The sequence below is a fragment of the Cryptotermes secundus genome, unplaced genomic scaffold (assembly GCF_002891405.2).
Source record: "Cryptotermes secundus unplaced genomic scaffold, Csec_1.0 scaffold184, whole genome shotgun sequence".
Classification (NCBI taxonomy): Eukaryota; Metazoa; Arthropoda; class Insecta; order Blattodea; family Kalotermitidae; genus Cryptotermes; species Cryptotermes secundus.
In genome coordinates, this window is record NW_019725839.1 from 567,335 (window position 1) to 586,026 (window position 18,692).

The 18,692-nt window shown below is 48.0% G+C and overlaps 1 protein-coding gene across 5 annotated transcripts in view; it reads left to right on the plus strand.

Moving 5' to 3' along the window:
- LOC111863573 overlaps positions 1-17,276 on the plus strand; it is a 61,697-nt gene extending 44,421 nt beyond the window's left edge. For all 5 annotated transcript variants that reach the window (XM_033751108.1, XM_023850009.2, XM_023850007.2 and 2 more), the window contains 3 exons: positions 7,697-7,833; positions 11,483-11,659; positions 13,169-17,276. In XM_033751108.1, the coding sequence (XP_033606999.1) occupies positions 7,697-7,833; positions 11,483-11,659; positions 13,169-13,290 (436 nt within the window). In that variant the 3' untranslated portion in view covers positions 13,291-17,276. The remainder of the gene's footprint in view (positions 1-7,696; positions 7,834-11,482; positions 11,660-13,168) is intronic.
- The last annotated feature ends 1,416 nt before the right edge of the window (positions 17,277-18,692 follow it).

Below are 18,692 nucleotides of genomic sequence, written 5' to 3' on the forward strand. Positions count from 1 at the left end.
TCTACATCTTGGCCTTCCAAGTGATTCTTCCCTCAGAGTTGTGCTTCATACTTCGACCCATTCCTGCCTGGAGAAGCTGAGAGGTGCCGTGGCGGCTTCTCTGTATTTCGTGGCTTTTGTTGCCTTGAGATGAACAAATGAGGTCCAGCGAATTGGTGTAACAGCAACCCTCAAGGCTTGCATTCCGGAGGTCTTCGGTTTGAATCTGGGCATAGACACCGGCTGTATTGATTAAGGTTTTCCATGATTTTTCTTAGTCCCTCCAAGTAAATTCCAGGATAATACCTGAAATTATACCTTCCAAATCTATACAAATTAATTATTTACCAATCACAATAACATTCGATGCCATACAGTCTGAGATACCGATAAAAGGAGTAAAGCTATCCCTGTAAGAGGCCATGGAGGCCCATACGTTTGTGAGACGTCGAGGCTCCCACGTTTTCTAGACATTCGGCTCACTCCTGGCCGTGAGGTCGCCAGGCTTACGCGCCGGCCGCCTTTTACTTCAAGAAGATTCCTGGTACTCATTTCTGTTAGAGACTGAGTCGACCCCAGGGCCCTAGTGCGGCTGGAAGGATTAGTTAAATTGAAAAATGCAGTAACCTCATCGGGAATAGAACCCGCCACCTTCCGGCTTGCAGCATAGCCCCTCAACCAATCACGCTGCCGCGTCCCCCTGAGATACTGATAGCAACATACCAACCAGCAACATATGTCTGAATATAGCTTGGCCCCCTTCTGCAGCGCACTGACACGCGGCGAACACCTTGCACGGCGTTCCGCGGGCATAGCAACTAGTGGCTTGGATAGTGGTGGCATCCAAAAGTCTGCTCCCCATTTAATGAAATGTAGTGAATATTTTCAGCTTGCACAGTACACACGTGTGGGCCTTGGTAATTGCCTCGTCTTCTCTTCGTTGGGGTACAGTACCGAGGCAGAATCTTAGAATCATACGAGTGTCTCTTTCCAGGTCCCTCTTGCTCCTGTATTTCTTCAAACGTGGTTTCTACTTCGTGTAATTCGCCTAGCAGCCAAGTCTCTCCAAAGTTCGTGCTGCCCTTTCCTGCAGTGAGATATCCCCCCACCCTTCTGTAGCAGCTACATCGAATCATGACTTGAAAGGATTTGGAACGAAGCGGCCATAGCCTAATTGAAGGTCTATCCTGTCATTTACAAAGAGGGACTGAGTAAAAAGCTGAAAACCCTCAGTCAGAATAGGCGATGTCCCCGCCGGAAGTCGAACTGAGCACCTACCGTTACACCAACGCTCTCGACGTGCTCCGGTCCTCTAGGGCGTCCAGTTCGAAGCCCTGTTTGGGGCTCCATCTCTGTTCATTCTCAAAATAAGTGCACATCATCTTACACACTGACGTGCCAATTTACCTTACGCACATATTTGCCTTTATACGCCCTCTCCTCCTCCAGGCCTCGCACAATCACGCGATTGAGACGGGGGAAGAAACGCGATGTTGGGCGTGTGCATAGGCAGCCACGCGGCGCGTAAATTATGCACCGGTTGCATAGTCACGCCCCTTAATATTTCACTGAGGAAATCTCGACAGCAGCAGCTCCATCATGGCCAGGTTAGCAACGCGTCCTTGGATCGACTTCCGTCTTCTGACAGATACAGCTGTGGCGTGTCCTGAGGGTGGGTAGCGCCCAGGTACAGTTCTCTCCAAAAGTTATGTGCACGGCCAGTACAGACTCACAGCACAACTCTACACGCAGCCATCCTCTCGAACTGGCAACATATGGCTTCCAGAAAACACTAATTAAACATAAAGGCACTTGGGTATGCTGAGGCTCCAACACGAATTGCTAAAATTGCTTAAAACAAACAAAAGCTTACACAAGAAGCACAGGCGTAAGGCGTAAGGCGTTCGTCTGTTCCCCGGTTTTGTCCGGAAAAGATTTCGGATGAGCGAGTTCGGGTTCAGGTGCCGAGCCGAACCGAGCCGAGCCGAGCCGACGGTATGCTCTTCATTACTGAAGTCAGCACCGAACCTTCGTAAAGCGAGAACTGGTTGTGAGTGGGTTCAGAATTCTGGAGCGCAACCGTGGGGGAGGCTGTTACCGATAAGCTCAGTGAGATCATTGTCGTCATCATCATCATCATCATCATCACCACCACCAGACAGCGCTCTCCAGTCTGTAAGCGCACCGACAAACAACCGATGCGCACTAGCGAAATGCGAAAAGCCATGAGTGTTTCGCCACTGAAGCACCAAGCGTGAGGGTGCCGGCAGGGTAGCGTCCAGCCTATTGTGACTAAGGTATTTCGTGGTATTCTTCAGTCTCTCCAAGCAAATTCCTCAGAGTTAGACCTACCTAGAATTGGGTTACGACTGCTTCCTTCCATATCCTTTCCGATTGACTGTTCAATATTATCCTACTATGAGGCATTGATAGTCCTGAAATAAATAATTATAACATTATCATTATTGTTACGTATTAAAACGTAAAAATTTCGATTCACGAAGAAGTTGGCTATGAATTTCTTTGTGCCTGACAGGAAGAGGCCAGCTCGAAGACGATGACATAGATGGGAGGATAATATTAAAAAGGATCTGAAGGACTTAGAATGTGTGTGGATTGGATTCATATGGTACTGGATAAGGATCAGTAGTAGGGTCTTGTCAGCATGGTAAAGAACCTTCGGCTCTAATAAAACCCTGGGCATAACTCGACTGTATCAACAACTGTTAGCTCCTCAAGAAGGTCTCTGGTCCATGGAGCTAGTTATTGCTTTCATTCTGCAGCTAAGAAACACAAAAACATTGCAGCGAATTGGTATATTTCTGTGCCAGTCTGTTCGCTGGAGTGAAGTAGGCCACAACCGCTTCCCACCCAGTTGAGCTGTCACGTGACAGAATCTTGCCGAACCCCTTCCCCTGTATTCCGTGGGGCATGACATGTTGGCACCCCCACCCTGACTACAAGTACACGGATTGAGGGTTTTCATGGATTTCCTCAGTCCCTACACACAAATTCTGGGATAGTAGCTCGTGCTTCCTCGTCATTTACAATTCGGCGTCGTTATATAGCCCATAAATATATTCACAATCGTGACCTCAGGAAGGAATTTTCCCTAATGCACCAGTTGCTTCGTGTTTCCCTTGTAGCGGGAAGCTCTGACGAGAAGGCGAAACGTGTGAAGCTGTGGAGATGGCATCTGTCAGGACAACCTCGCAAACTCCATTTGTAACGTAAGATTGCCAACTGAAAGCTTCTCGTTCCTCTTATAAAAATTCCCCCAGATCCACCCCAAAGCCCATATTGAGATATGTAAGTGTCCCGTTGGGCTCGGAAGGGTGACAGAAATTACGTCATTGGGTTAAACTGTGCTAACTGAAGTCGGTCGATACGACAAACAGGCTGTTGCGACAGGGTGACCACAAACCTTGTTCGCATAACTAAAAGGCGTAACGACGCGTGTCCGTCTGCACTGCTAACGAGACTGTACTAACCCTAACTACACGTCCCGGCTGCTTTAAAGCCCAGAGCCTCTGCACATTTACGACACAGTTTTGACGTTTCGTGCGATTCTTTCGTTCGGTCGGCTAAATTTCTGCCGGCTTCGCCAGCGCAGTCTTGGTTCGGAATCGCGTCGGGTCCCATGAACATATTTTCGTTCTTTCCAGGACTTTTACCTCTTTTGAAATGGGGCCTCCTCTGCGACGAGAGGACGGGTGTCACTATTACTGGTCACTCCCCCTCTACGGGGGTATTTGTTTGTGCGAGTCTCAGAATAACTAGCCATTATCTCCCGTTGGTTGTCAACAGTTCTATCTCCTAGGATACAACGCCGTGTAGTCCGTTAAAAGTCCACCGACGTTTCGGAGGAATATTTAGCCTCCATCTTCAGGGTCGATAAATAAGCTAGGCTAGAATTCATCGTGAAATCAGACCTCCTTGCCACCTGCTTCCATCTTTAGGGCCGAAAAAGAAGGTAAACAGGAAAGCAGCGAGACAGCAGGTGACAAGCAGACCTGCTTCCATGCTGGTTTCCTCTTGATCAGTATATTCTCCGACCTTGAAGATAGAGACGATATGTTCCTCCGAAATTTCGCTTCACTTCGAATGGACTACACGCCGTTATGTTCCAGAAGACAGAACCCTTCATGACGACCGCTGCGAGAACCTCAATTCCTATGAACGGTTGGTTCTCATGAAGAGGCGGTGTTTCCTGCGAAGTACGAACATTTCTGTATTATTCAGATGTCAGTGTACTCTTAGCAGGAAGCGGGTGGGCACAGCGCGCGCACCCTCAAATCCAGTAATGTTCCTTTCCCTTCATGGGGAATGCAATGTCTCATTACCCCCTCCACTTCAGTGTTGACGCGCCGAATGCGCAGAGTGAAGGCCGCCCACCATAAAGCAGTCGGCCTGTACACAGTGCTGCGCTCCCCAGGCCGCTCGCGTGCGGTCGCTCAGAGCCAATACATATTAAGGTAATGGACGGCAATAAATTGTCCCTTATGGATTATCCGACGTTTAGGAAATGTTATTCTTTCCACAGGCTCACCCGTGCGTAGTTTCTGGCAGCCCACAATGGGCTGTTACGGACGTGGCACGGAAACACAGCATGCTTCCCGTGTCATGTTCTCGCCCTGACAACTGCCCGTGTTCCCTTCAGGCCAGTTACGATCGAAATCTTTAAAATTCCATAATTTGCCAGTCTGTCCGCACGTAACAATTCCAACACGGCTAGACACATGAGGGTCGCTCTTGCTAAATTGCATTAATACTGTCACGTGATAAGTGTGACTAAAGACGGGGTTTGGATCGGTGATCGAATTTATTGGACACACAACTCGTGACTACACTTCTATCACACAGACTAGTGTTCTCAGTCACGTCCAAAAGTGGACGTTCTTCCTACTCTTCTACAATCCCGTGCTGACAGCTGGTCCTCGTCATAACCTCGCACAGCAAACACCGCTTCCAACAGTTACTCCAGTGTTCCGTGTTACACAGACGTTACCTAGCAATGGCGGTTTTTCTGGCTGCACGGTTTTCGCTTTGAGCAAATTCCACAGTACTGTTCGGTTCTGGTTAAACTGGAACAAAAGGGATCACTTCTCATGAAGACCTGCAGGCACTCCCGCGCCATTCGGCGATCACGTGATCAGTTGCTTACAAGCGAAAGAAAGTGCTGGACGTCTGGCTATGGGGAAGCTGCTGACAGCTCGGGCAACATATATACCGCAATCTTTTCTCATACAAGGGCAAACATACCGCCGTGCAGTCCGGTAGAAGTTGCGAACGTTTCGGATAAAGCTACTGCCTCCATTTTCAGTGCTGAAGAATAAGCTAAACATGAAACTGACAGAAGCAGGCGGCTACCGCCATCTCTTGCATGGCTTAGTCTCCGACCCTGAAGATGGAGATATGTTCCTCCGAAACGTCGGCTCTCTCAGAACTATACGGCGTTACATCCCAGAACATAGAACCTCAAAAACAACAATGCAGTTTTATAGGTTCTATGTTCTGGGATGTAGCGCCGTATAGTCCGTTGAAAGTCAACCGACGTTTCAGAGGACCACATCACCTCCATCTTTGGGATCGAATTCTCCGAGTTACAGGATATATGTATGTTGATCTGATTGCTTTTCGACACTGCCAGCGTCGATGAAAGGGTGATTAATAAACGTGGACCAGTTTCTCGAATGAGAATTGGCAGGGTAAACCGAAGCACTCCGAGAAATTCCGTCTGCAATGCCAGTTTGTCGACCACAAATACCACATGACCTGACCTGGGCAACATGTAGGGTATTTTAATATTAAGGGCAAGGTTAGATAAACAGTAGAAGTCCTGTTTGGGACAAGAAATGTGTGACCTTGAACACAGGGCCGTGTGCAGGATATGCACAGGTATCACCACTAAAGCAATTCAGTAATTTTATCATTCAGTTAACTGAGTTTCCTCGTGGTTTTCCTGAGTCCCTCCCTTCGATTGCAGGGACAGTGCTTACAAACAGACCACATGCCCTTCCCTCCGTAGCCTCTCCAATTCATCACTTTCGGCGCTGTCTGGTCTGAAGCAGTGAGGGTGCCGTTAAGTAAACCACAAATTAATTATTTAGTGTCGGAGGTGCAAACCAAATCCTTGATCGATGTTCCCGGAAAGGCCTCCCCGCCGCACAGCCAAGTGCGGGCATTCTCTCGCCCTTCCGCTACCCTCAGTTTTGTCAAGATTTGCTTGTTTGTCCGACGGCTCTGGAGAACGTTTCTCTCAAATTACAAATTTCTGTTCCCTCCACAATATCTGGGCCATACAAGTGGAGCTCACACCTCAACGTACCACTCGAAACTCGAATTTCGGACCTTGGGCAGCTTCTTCAGGAAGCACCAGACCCCAGAGGTCTCGGCGGGCCCCGATAAAAGTCAGCGTAACTGTGCATAGAGTTTGCAAACGGATCAGGATATAAACCAGCAAAAGATTCAAGCCACTTGCGGTACTTTCTCAGAACACTGTTGCGTAGCGCTGAGGAGTGGACAGTGACAGGCAGCAGAGCGCGGGCACTATGCTACAAGCCGGAAGGTCGCGGGTTCAAGTCCCGATGCGGTCATTGGATTTTTTCAATTAATCCTTCCAGCCGTACTACGGCCCTGGGGTTGACTCAGCCTCTAACAGAAATGAGTACCAGGAATCTTCCTGGGGGTAAATGGCGGCCGGAGCGTGGGGCTGACCTTGCCGCCATCTTTGAGCCGATTGTTTAGAAAATGTGGGAACCTCGACGTCTCACAACCCTATGGGCCTCCACGGCCTGTTGCAGGGATAGCTTTACTTTGTACTTTACAGAAGATGTAGGGACGAGATAATCTCACAGATGGAGCCATCAGAAAGGAATCAGGAACGGGCTCCATACTGGACACAGTAACAGGCTATAGAGAGCAGTGAATACTGCACACAGAAGGACTACCAAAACAAATAATGAAACAGCAGCCAAGGGGGTACAAATCCGTCCGCCGCAGCGGGAAAAGACGGCTGGAAATGTGAGGCCGGAACAGGCTTAGCTTAATCTATTGAGGAAGACAAAAGAAGAGAAGATAGTTTTATGTGCTCGAACCCCTGACGATCCTGACGAAACATGAAGTAACTTACTTATTTTCGAATGTCCCTTTGCTGATTTTATGGCGCAGTTTCGGCACAGCTGCGAGAACGTAACCCTATACATCCCACGTTATAATGAACTCGACTTACAACGCGTTGCATAGGTACGGACGGCAGGTGCCACCTGTCACAGCCGATCACTGCTCTCAGATCGAGTCGGTAGTAGTACTGCTTCGTATTCAGGATGTCGCGGGTTAGAACCTCTGCCCGCAGACCGACAGCCCTCAGGATATTCGTGGTCCCTGAGGCCAAATTCCGGTATACTACAACACTCCTCGCCCACCCGGATTAGTGAAGCAAAATGTAGCCCTAAAAGAAAAAAAAAACTTAGAACACAAATAAATGGTGAATTTAATGAAATACGCAGTGCTGATGAAAATAAATAACAAAATATTATTGCAGAGGCTTTATTTATAAACTACAAAAAGACAGTACATTTACTCAGAAGCTGTACTTGTTTCTGAACGTAATGATGCAGGTTTGCAGAAACTGTTGAGTTTTGTCTGAAGAGACAGGCGACTCTTCTGCCGGCCGCGGCTCTGGCTGGCTTGCGACTCACTTTTCGAGTTGTTGCAGCGCCGTGGCGGAGGGCATCCCGGCAGACAACCAGCACTTCGTCCTCCTCTTCTTCATCGCGCAACTGTTCCTGAGGGAGCTCGCCAAGTGCTACCGCCTGGTGCAGGTCATCCCGATGGACATGACCGGATACTACGGTAAGACGACGACTGCAGGCACAAGCTGTATTGCCGACACGGCACAGAGGCCGGCCGAAGCATGCCTGAGGGCATGTGATGCCACGAGATGGCAACACCTGCCGTGCGCTTATATCTGCAAATGATGTTGATTCTGACGATGACGTGTCCTCAGGCATGCTTCAGACAGACCATAGCTAGCTCATCGGATATTATTACAATGAGATAGGCGGGGAAGATAGCGTGCATGGGACGGAACAGAAACGCATACAAGCTTTTGGTCTAAAAATCTGAAATAGTCATCTTCCAAGTACTAAATATATGTCGGGGATAATATTAAGACGAATCTTCAAGGAATTATGATAGGTGAATGTGTACTGGTTTAATCTGGCCCAGGATAAAGAAGAGCATCGAGCTATTGTGAAGGGGGTTTTGAGCCTGCCACTTCCATAAAATGCGGACTATTAGATTCCCAGGAAGGACTGTGTGTGGTCCGTGGAGTTAGCTGCCACTAGCCTTGTTCTCCAATTCCCGCTGACGATCAATTTGTAGCGCAGTTACACAGTCAACTCCTGAAGAAGTCCGCACGAAAGCCGTGTCCAGGTGTTGAACTGACCTCACTGCACGCGGCGTAATAAATTGAGAGTTAGAATAAACAAAGGACGATCGATACGCGGCAGGACTGCCAACCCCACAATTAAACGCTCGTCAGATTTGGATGAACTCGATGCTGGCCTCTCACGGCGCTGAGGCCCCAAATGGGACCTGCTGCGTGTGTCCCCCGTAATGACGTCTGCTGTAGAGACTGGAATAAAACGCCATTTGCTGTGAGGCTCTCATAGCGGTGGGCATGGAGACTGTGTGACGCCGTGTAGCTCGGAGACAGCCTCAAGTTTCGGAGGAACATATCGGCTCCAAATTCAGGGTAGAAGAGTAAACCGAGTAAGAAACCAGCACAAGTGGGCGGAAAGCTATGCTTGCGAGGCAGTATGTTTTCCCGAAACGTCGGTTTCCCTCCGAGCTAAACTGCTTTACAACTCAGAAGGCAATACTCTTTGTAGGTCCTATTTCCTTGTCATGGCGACTGTGCGCAGAGGTGACTTTTGTGCAATGTAAGAAAACATGGCGGCCAGGAGAAATAGCTTCCGGTTTGGTAATGTTGAAACTTTGCACCAAGCAACATTCATGTGTGAATTCCGAGTTTCTCGTGGCGAGTATCAAGCTTTCTAGGGACGTCACGTCGTGTAGTTTGGTAGAGATTAACATCAGCTTCGGAAGAGCCTGCTGCCTCCTTCTTCAGGGTGCAAATATTATACTGTGAAGCCGAAGAGAGCAGCTTCCTCTGAAAAAACTGGAGCCCATGTACAAAAGTATACGGCGTCACGTGTTAGGATGCGAAGAGACGTAAGACCGACGCTCGGCGTCATGGCGCGGTCGGGCTGTGGGGCCTGACTGCCGTCCAGAGTGGAGCAGGCGGTACACGTGCTGCGATAGTACCTCGAATAAGACCACCACCGATTCCTTCCCGATCTACTGTTCACTAGCCATCCTAACATTGAACGCCACGTAACTACTGACAGCATCGTTAAATAAGCAACGGTCTGTTCCTCCGCTAGCGGGCCACATGCTTGTTCACGTTTTAGGCAGAACAAGTTAGGAAGTGTACGCATGCCGCAGAGGCACGCGGTAGCGTATTGGGTGAGGTACTGTGCTAAAAACAGGAAGGACACAGGGTCGATTCCCGATGAGGTCACTGGATTTTTCAATTGACCTAATCCTTCCAGCCGCACTATTTCCTGGGGTCCACTCAGCCTCTGACAGAAATGAGCACCAGGGATCTTCCTGGGGGTAAAGACCGGCCGGCGCGTAAGGCTGACAACCTCACCGCCATCTGTGAGCCGATTGTCTAGCAAATGTGGGAACCTCGATGACTCAGAACTGTATGGGCCTCCACGGCCTGCTACTGGGTCAGCTTTGCCGCAATCCCTCCCTTCTGTGTGATTACCCCGCAAAACGTGCAATAAGCGCACTGGGCATAAATTCGCGTTTCTATGCAACCCTTTCGCTCCGACAGCGAGTCCCACTGGACATCACGCACACACGTCCCAGATGCTTGTCTGACTGAAAACAAATTTCACTGGCGTTTCCGGCGGTTGCAGGGGCGTTAGGAGCAGCTGTTCGTTGCGACCGTCCCGAAAGAGACCCGCGCTCTAGGAAGGACGTCGCAACAGAGGGGCACCCGCGAGTCACCCAACCGGTTCACTTGCCACGACTGAATGTGGCGGTCCGTCCGTCTGTGTACACTTTACTTCTGGTTTCGCGGCTTATCTCCCGGCCCTTCTCCCCAGCGGTTCTGCCACACGAGCACACGTCGCGAATTGAGTTAGCTACTACATACAGAGGAATTGTCTGTTGAGACTGAAATGGAATTAATTTAAAAGTTAATAACAGCAAAAATTTACAACGGCAGAAAACAAATTAGCTTTATGTAGGTGGAGTGCAATCTGCATTCTCCATCTGTCGGCGAATGAAGGAAGCAGTGGCGCTGCAATTGTCTCTGAATGTGTAAGTTGCAATAAATCCAATCATCCAACCCAAACCCCCGTCCATAAGTCAGATATACACGTGACAATATGAACATGGCCTCTGGGCGAAATAGCAACGGAGTAGGAAGCATTTCTGCTTCGTATTCAGGAAGTCCCGAGTTCAAATCTCGGCCCACAGACTGGCTACCCTGACTCAGGGCTTCCGTGGTCTTAATCGGTCCCTCCAGACAAATACCGGAATTATACTTAGCTCTTTCTTATGCTAGAGGGGTGGGACTAAGTCCCTTGTACTGCGGCCACTTCTGGCCTATTGTACCAGCCCCAGATGATAGGTGAGGGTGATTGTGGAGCAATTGGTGGAATGAAGATTGGCAGGGGAAACCGAAGTACTCGGAGAAAACCTGCCCCAGCGCCACTTTGTCCACCACAAATCCCACTTGACCAGACCCGGGATCGAACCCGGGCAGCCCCGGTGGAAAGCCAGCGACTAATCGCTTTAGCTATGGAGCGGCCTATACTTAGCTTAGTCGGTATAGAGATTAGGCTACGGCCAGTCGACCAAAGAATCAAGGTTCGATTTTCGGCAGGAGAAATAGATTTCTGTCTTCTCCACAGTGCCTGGACCGACTTTGTGACCCGCTCAGCACAGCTGCTTGCTCATATAGAGAGAGCGTGGCACAGTGGACGGAGGCCTAAACCCAGAACTTTCGTCAGCCAAGCGGCAGCTGCTGCCGTACTGGAGGTAGCTCTGTGCCCATTCGCTGCACAGTTTGCCGGAGAATTGTGGGGGGGTTTGGGGGGGGGAGAGAAACAGTTGGCGGTGCGTGTCAAGTTCCAGACGCGTGGGTAACTCCCCTGCTTCCTGTTCGGCAGGCCACGGCTCACACCTCAGCCCAGAGGGAGGAAGGCAGGCTCTCCTGGCAGATGTTTCTAGTGAGTTTCCTCAGTCCCTCCCGTGACAGTATCTAGGCTATATAGTCTGCACTATTTATTTGTTTCTCGTTTTATTTTACCCCGGGGATAATCGGTATCCCGGAAGAGATTCAAACCGACGACCCCAGAAACGACGCCACTTGAGGGAATTTGTCCGGTGGCTGAGCTACTAACAGCGTTGCATGTTGCAGAGAACCGACCGGGCCCGTCTAATCTCGGCAACGTGATCAGCCAAATCCTGCTGTGCAAGCAGATTACGCCGGACTTCAGACAGGAGGAACTGTGCTCCATCACCAAGGACTCGCAGGATGTGCGCAGGATGGTGCAGGACATGCAGGAGTTCATGCCGCAGCAGGAGAACAACACAGGTGGGAGCCTTACACTATTTCCTCTTCTTCAGCTTCATCTCTACTGCATCTCGCTTCCCTTCCTTGTTCTCGTCACTGTCATGGCGGAGGCTACTCTGAACAAGACTCTTGTTTTGCCAGTCAGAAGACAGGAGTTACGTTCCTTCACATCACATCACATCACATGGCCTGAGCTGGCAGTCCGAAGTGTTCAAGTTCTGTCTGCTTTTAACTCGGCTTATTTGTTTGCATTTTTTGTCTCTTTCCAGCGTTAATTTGTTTTCAGTCCCTCATGTTTTAAGCTGAGAACAAAAACGGGAAGGGAGACAAAGTTGTTCGTTCTTTGAAGGTTCTCAGGCAGTGCCAACTTGTCCTTCTGGTAGATGTACGTTCGAGAGAAGCTGAAGTTTAAGGAAATAAAGAAGATGAAGTGTTAGAACCTGGATTTATTATGAGCAGAGGAGAAAATTTGAGTACGAGCTTTACTGCGCATGTTCGGAATTTTGATATTGACATTAGAAGGGCTGCATTAGAGTAATATTTACATTTAACATTGGGTAGACTAAATTTTAACGTCAACTTTGGAGGTAGGTTCGATGTAAGGTAAAGTGAAAGTAAAGTGAAATTTTATTGGGCTGTATTTTGTTACTATACATAAAATTGCGTCCACGAAAAAAACAAGTTTTTGTGGTGCCCATATTTAACTACCTTCTTTAGTTCGAATGAATTTTGCTACAATTGCTACTGCCACTAATTCTAATTCTGCTCTCTTTTCTCTTGGATCAATCCATTTTCTAATTTATGTTTCTATTCTCTTGTAACCCCAAGTGGGGTCTGTGCCCCTCCAACATTGTTCACCCATTTGTATCTGGGTTTTGATTAAATTCTTTCCTATGTTTTTAGCTTTATTACATTTGTACAACTTGCAACTTTCTCATGCGCTTTGTCCTCTTAAATAATGTTTTAAAATTCAGTTCCTACCGCACAGAAAATACAGTGTGCCCACTATAAACACCAGCCGCTTAATGGTGTTCAGAGAAAATATAAATAACACATAAATTCATTGTGTGGGAAAACTGCATAGCCTTCTTAATCCCTTAAAGCCCAGTGGTTACTATATATAACATTTGCTTTAACATTACAAAACTCTGCATTCTGCCCAAAGAGTGCATCTGTGTGTTCCGTACGGTTCTCACAGTAAACAGCGACTGTTTCCCCAAACAGCAGTAACCGGTTGGGCTCTGTAGCGGAGATGTAGTGTTTACTGTGAGGTACGGACTGAATCTTGATATAAAATTTTGAAGGGTTAATGTTAAATAAGTTGGTCTCTACACTCACCACTGTGGTTTACATGGCAAATCATAGGCTCCCCCAGTTCACATATCGACATACGAGTATGTAGTATCAGATTAGTTGTCATATTTCCGGGATTGTTTAGCGCATATAAAATTCTGTTCTACCCATTTCCGCTGCACGCTGTGTGATTACAGAGATGCTAAGCCCTTCGAATGCCTGTGTTTGTGCTTGCAGAGAGGAACCAGGCCCTAATTGGCGAGGACACAGGAGGGCACCAGTGGACAAAGAATCGCAGCGCGTCATTCTACAAGAACATGGGCAGCTTCTGTTGCATCTGTCGCCCCAACTATCTGTGATGAGTGAGGAACCACTTCCCCCAGACGTCAGATAAGAGGGAACCGTTACAATGCTTATCATTACAATCGCCTTCCTACCGCAGCACTTCCCTCTATACTTGTCACCCCAACGAATTTAAGGCGAGGCGGTATTAGATTGAGAAATTCGTTATAACGAGCAGCAGTCTGTGACGTGTTACATTTCTGCTAGTAGAAGTCGTTATAACGCCGCAAACAATGATCGATTGCTTATCCTTCGTGAACGGCGCAAGGCCACACGCCTGGTATCAGAACACGAACTTTAATTTGTAAAATACTGCGTGCTTTCGACGGGTTCCTTTCCATGCCGCCTCTTGCGCTCTCTTACAAAAGGGGTCCACACGCACACACAGACACACACTCCTCGCGAGCATTCTGTTTTCATCAGCCTAATGCCTGAGGCCACTAGATCCATTACGTGAGCCATTCCGCCTGTTGCACTGCGCATGCTTCATCTCGGTTACTTTTGAAGCTGGGAGTTCCTAGGCTACTTTCACACGAGAGTCTGTGGCCCGTCCTAGGAACAATTCGTTTAAATGGAGCTGTTTCCACACAACCACACTATTCATAATTGTTTCCGTAAGACACGCCACGTCAGTGTAGCGCTAGGAACGCCTTACAGAAATTTGGTAGTGCAAAGGCCGCGATGGGGAGTTGGAACGGTTCCACTTAAACATTCATCGTCTCCGAGTAGACTCGAAGTCATGCTGTTGCGGGTCCGCGCTATTTCGCCTCGCCTCTCCTCTCAGACACGGGTTTCCAACCTATGGGCCTGCAAAGTGTGGGTAACTTGTTGGCACCAGGTCGGGCTAGAATCGCGAGTTCATTTACCTCTGCAACTGAAATTCTTCGGGTCATAACTGCCCTCGCGTCCACCATTTGTGGACCCAAACCGAGAATAGACAAGTTTGGCAGAATTGATTAAATTAGTTTAGACAGACATCTGGTGGGGGACCGTGGAGCCTAGGCAGAAAAAGGCGTGGGTTCGCATTCCGCCAACATTGAACATTGGTGTAAACAGAAGATGGCAACGTCATCGATCTGTGTTTCGAGTCAACAGCGCAGCTCATTTTGTTGGTCGCGTAAGAATTAAAAGCTGGGTCAGTGTGTCACGTGATCGCAGTGAATCACAGGTTCTGTGTTCTTGGGCATCCAAGGAGTGGCGTCTTGTCCACAGGCTGGACACATGACACACTAATATCGCCGGACAGTTTTCTTTTCACTAATGCAATATCGTGGCATCTGTTCCTGAGTTAAACAAACTAAAACAATTTTATACAGAAGTAACAGATCGGGTCCCGAAATTTTGATCTCGCCCCACTGATTCGAAACCCGTGCTCCGAAATTCGAAATCTGAGCTGCTGTGATGTGTTTGAGGGAGGCCATGTCTTGTCAGTTCCAAATGATCTATTTCTTTGAGCAACAAAAGAGAATCAAAATGGCGGCAGAGCGTATAGATTTTTGTGGTTTAAGGGCAAAGTTCAAGTGTCGAGACGAACGTTTTGGCCCCCGTTCGGACTTCAGACGTGACACTTCTATGAACACCAATCACAGACTCTCGCTATTATTATTATTATAATTATTATTATTACTATTCCTAGCGACTCTGTGTCTTATGTGCGGGCTATATAAGACTCATATTGGCGCGGCAAACAAAGTCTTCTTACTATGCAGATTGAATACAAAGCAATAAGACAGTGTTGTTTGTTTGTTTTGTTTGTTAGACACTAGGGCACTATGTACTCTCACACCAGCACGCCGCCCACCATCTTATTGCTGCTAACGATGTAATGGCGGGTGTGCTAGTGTTCCTCAAATGCTGCTGCACCTTGAGACGCCACCCAGTGCTACCAATCGAAACATTTTCCCCCCAGAATCCGAGAGTAGCGCCGTTTGTGGCGGGCACGGCCTCCCTGACGTCTCGAATGTATTGGAAAATATGTAAGATATTTCGGTTCAAGGGAAAACAAAAACCGCAGAAATAAAAACAAAGCAAAAAATAAAATAAAATAAAATAAAAGATAACGGCAGTTAACTTAAATTGAGCTAAGAAAGAAATTCACAGAGGATAGTTCATCTGCAGCTCAATAATATATGGAGTCTAACTTTAACGTCCCCTAATTAGGTACAGAAATACTTCAAGTTTTCTAAAATTATTTGTAAGGGACACGGGATAGCTCAGGGAGGAAAGTGACTAGCCTATGGGATGAATTTCCAGAGAAACGTGGTTCGATTCCTAGCAGAGATAGCGAATTCTCTCTTCTCTACAGTCTCCAGACAGGCTCTGAGGAATCAGGGTTCGTTTCCCTAGGATCCCCCACTATCCAGTGGATATGGGGGCTCTTAATCCTGTGGTCAAGCGACGGGACGTGAAGAAATCCACCCGCCTGCATCTCATATCAGTGCAGCCCTGTATCCGGAGGGCTCACAGCGAGACCTGGTTCCACAAGCAACAGCTAATGCAGTCCCGTCAAAGTCGTGTGATATTCTGGAACTTTCAACGCCACGCGCGTCCTTCTGTACATAGGCACTTCGCACGTTTACACTGACACGTTTCAAAGAATCTGATGAAATATTTCCAAAAAACGCTGAATACATTGAAATGTCTTTACTGCATTTTATGATGCTGACTATCGTCAGACGGTGGGACTCTCAGTTAATAATGAATAGTGGCTTAGTCGACGTACTATGTCGGTACTTACTTGGAGGAACTGGAGAAAACACCGAAATCCTCAGTGAGAGTAGTGGGTGCCCGGCCGTCTCCTTCTCCTACAGTTTTAAAGCGGATATTTCAGTCTCTCTGGAAGAACTCTAATATGACGTTTCCTCATGGGAACCGAGGGCTGACGCACCGAGTATACGCGGTGATGACGGGCAGACGGCGCTACTCTCTGCGTCCAACTCCTTGCAGCAGTGTGTGAGCTCTCACAATAAACCAAACACCAAATTCTCGATGTGATAGGGCCATGTCCGAGTGTGCTCACTGGTGGCCATCGGAAGGAGACACGCCACAGAGCGGGGCAGTTCCTATATTTTCATAGAGGAGAGAAAATGTTATTTTGTGATTACATGTAATGATACTCAGAGACGGCACGACTTGTATGGAGACAAGCTACAGGGTGTGGTCATTTGGTTGCGGTGCAGTAAATCTTCCCTAACGCCTCACCCCGTACCATGTTATTGCCAGCGGTTCACTTTTCCTGGAAACACGAGTAAGTCCGTGTTAGTGGTTACTGCAGCAGGCCCGCCAATGTCGCGCGGGATGCTCATGAGGAAGAGATCATAGAGCTGTCGAGGCACTGTGCTGGCATTTGTCTGGACGGACTGGGAAAAGCCATTAAGAACCTCAGGCGCTATCCTCAATGAGATTCGAACCTATCACCTGCCGAATACAAGTCTACAGTGTTGCTGCCTGGCCAGCCGGCCGGTCTAGCCCTCAGATCAAAATGCAAATAAGTTTAACAGATACAATTTGCATCCTTATTCAGTTCAACTGGAACAAATCGTATATATATTTTTGTTAATAATGTTTAATATTATATTTTAGTTAAGGAAATGTCATTATATAAATTAGCATTATATAGAATGTACGCTGCAGAGAATTACAGAGTGTTCCCTTAATTTTCGGGAACGTATTTCGCACTTTATGCTGTGTGCGTGATTAACTCCAAATGAACAGGGACTAACAGAATTACAGAAGACGCAATTAAAAGCTGAATGCCGCGCTCGCTGTATGAAGCCCCTGAAGGGTCGCATAAATGCGCTTTCAGACTTCCTCGTTCTCTTTGGGCCCGCAGAAACACGTTTCAACTGACACGACTCACTCTCACTCCTAGGGGCACGAGGTGAGCCTTGGGCGCCGGCATCTTCACTCTTTGTAGTTTTGAAGATAAAAAAGTGAAGGTATCCCTGCAACAGGCCGTGGAGGAACATATGGTTCTGAGACGTCGAGGCTCCCACATTTTCTAGACAATCGGCCCACAGATGGCAGTGAGGTTGTCAGCCTTACGCGCAGGCCGCCCTTTACTCCCAGGAAGATTCCTGGTACTCATAGAGTCTGAGTCGACCCCAGGGTCATATTGCGGCTGGGTTAGGTCAATTGAAAATTGCAGTGGCCTCATCTGGAATCTAACCTGCGACCTTCCGGCTTTAGAGAAGTTACGGAAATATATCAAATATTAAAACAAATTTTTCTTTTATCATGACAACTGTATAGCGATTTGTAAAAATAGTCCTAAGCTTGTAGGCACGTTTTCTGCCCCCTGCCCCCCAACCATCAGCGCTCCTTGCTAATGTGGACAGCGGTGAACCCTTACAGAAACAAAAGCAAAATCCAAACAGTGGCTCCCGAGAAGAAGGTTCTGGGATTTATTTCCTTGAGAACCGCTGTGCTCACTCAATTGGGCCCCACCTGCACGCCTTGTCGGCCACACCAGGTGCCATTATCGTGCCAAAGTAGACAGACACCTGCTTGGAAACCTCGTGCGAGGCCGCCCCATACTGTCTCCAGATGGCAGCAGCGTCTTGTATTCCAATAAACTTAACTAACGGGTATTTTATATTCCAAGTGTTGTCCTACGTGTTTGTGTAGCACTCACGCAGCACACTCGGACGCGGCCAGCGTTTTAATTTAGGGGTAGAAAGCACGGGGTCTGTGTACACCATACACTTACTGTCTGTCAGTGATCTAGACAATGCAGCCCTGGTGTAGACGTGTGTTACTACATTTTTCCAAATAAAGTATCTATTGTACTATTGAATTGTCGGCCCGACGTTCCAGCAACCTCCTCTTTATTCAGCGCATGCGCCTGCCGTTCTCCTGGCGATGAATGTGGGGCGTGACACGCTGTACGGCGTCACATGAACTGGAAAGGAATCGGCCATACTCAGACCGAGATAGTCGCAAGGGCCTGAGGAAACAGAACAGGGGGCAAAATGCGCCCTAAGAGCATCGGCTTGGAGCAGGGAGTTGGTTCCCTCTAACAGGGACACACGGTATGACTTAACATTCCTCGCCATGAGAACGCCACCCCCAGAATCTCTACTGTCTGACACTGTGCAGCCTGGTACGCGGTTCACCTCATGATGAAGACAGTGTAATCACCTACCAGACCATACGGCATCATAGCCAAGGAAAATGCGATATAAATCCCCACCATGGGCCCAGACCAGCCAGCTTGCCAAAACACTTTATTCTTAAATAATTGTATCTAAAGCAATTCATATTATTTGAATATACATAACTACACACTGTACTTGTATATGGTTCATACCACATTTGAATGTGGGATCTGAGGTCCTCATGACGGCAGCTGTGAAGTTCTGGGGTAGTCCCCTGGAAGTTAACAGACGTTTTGGAAGAATGTGTCACTTCCATCTTCTGA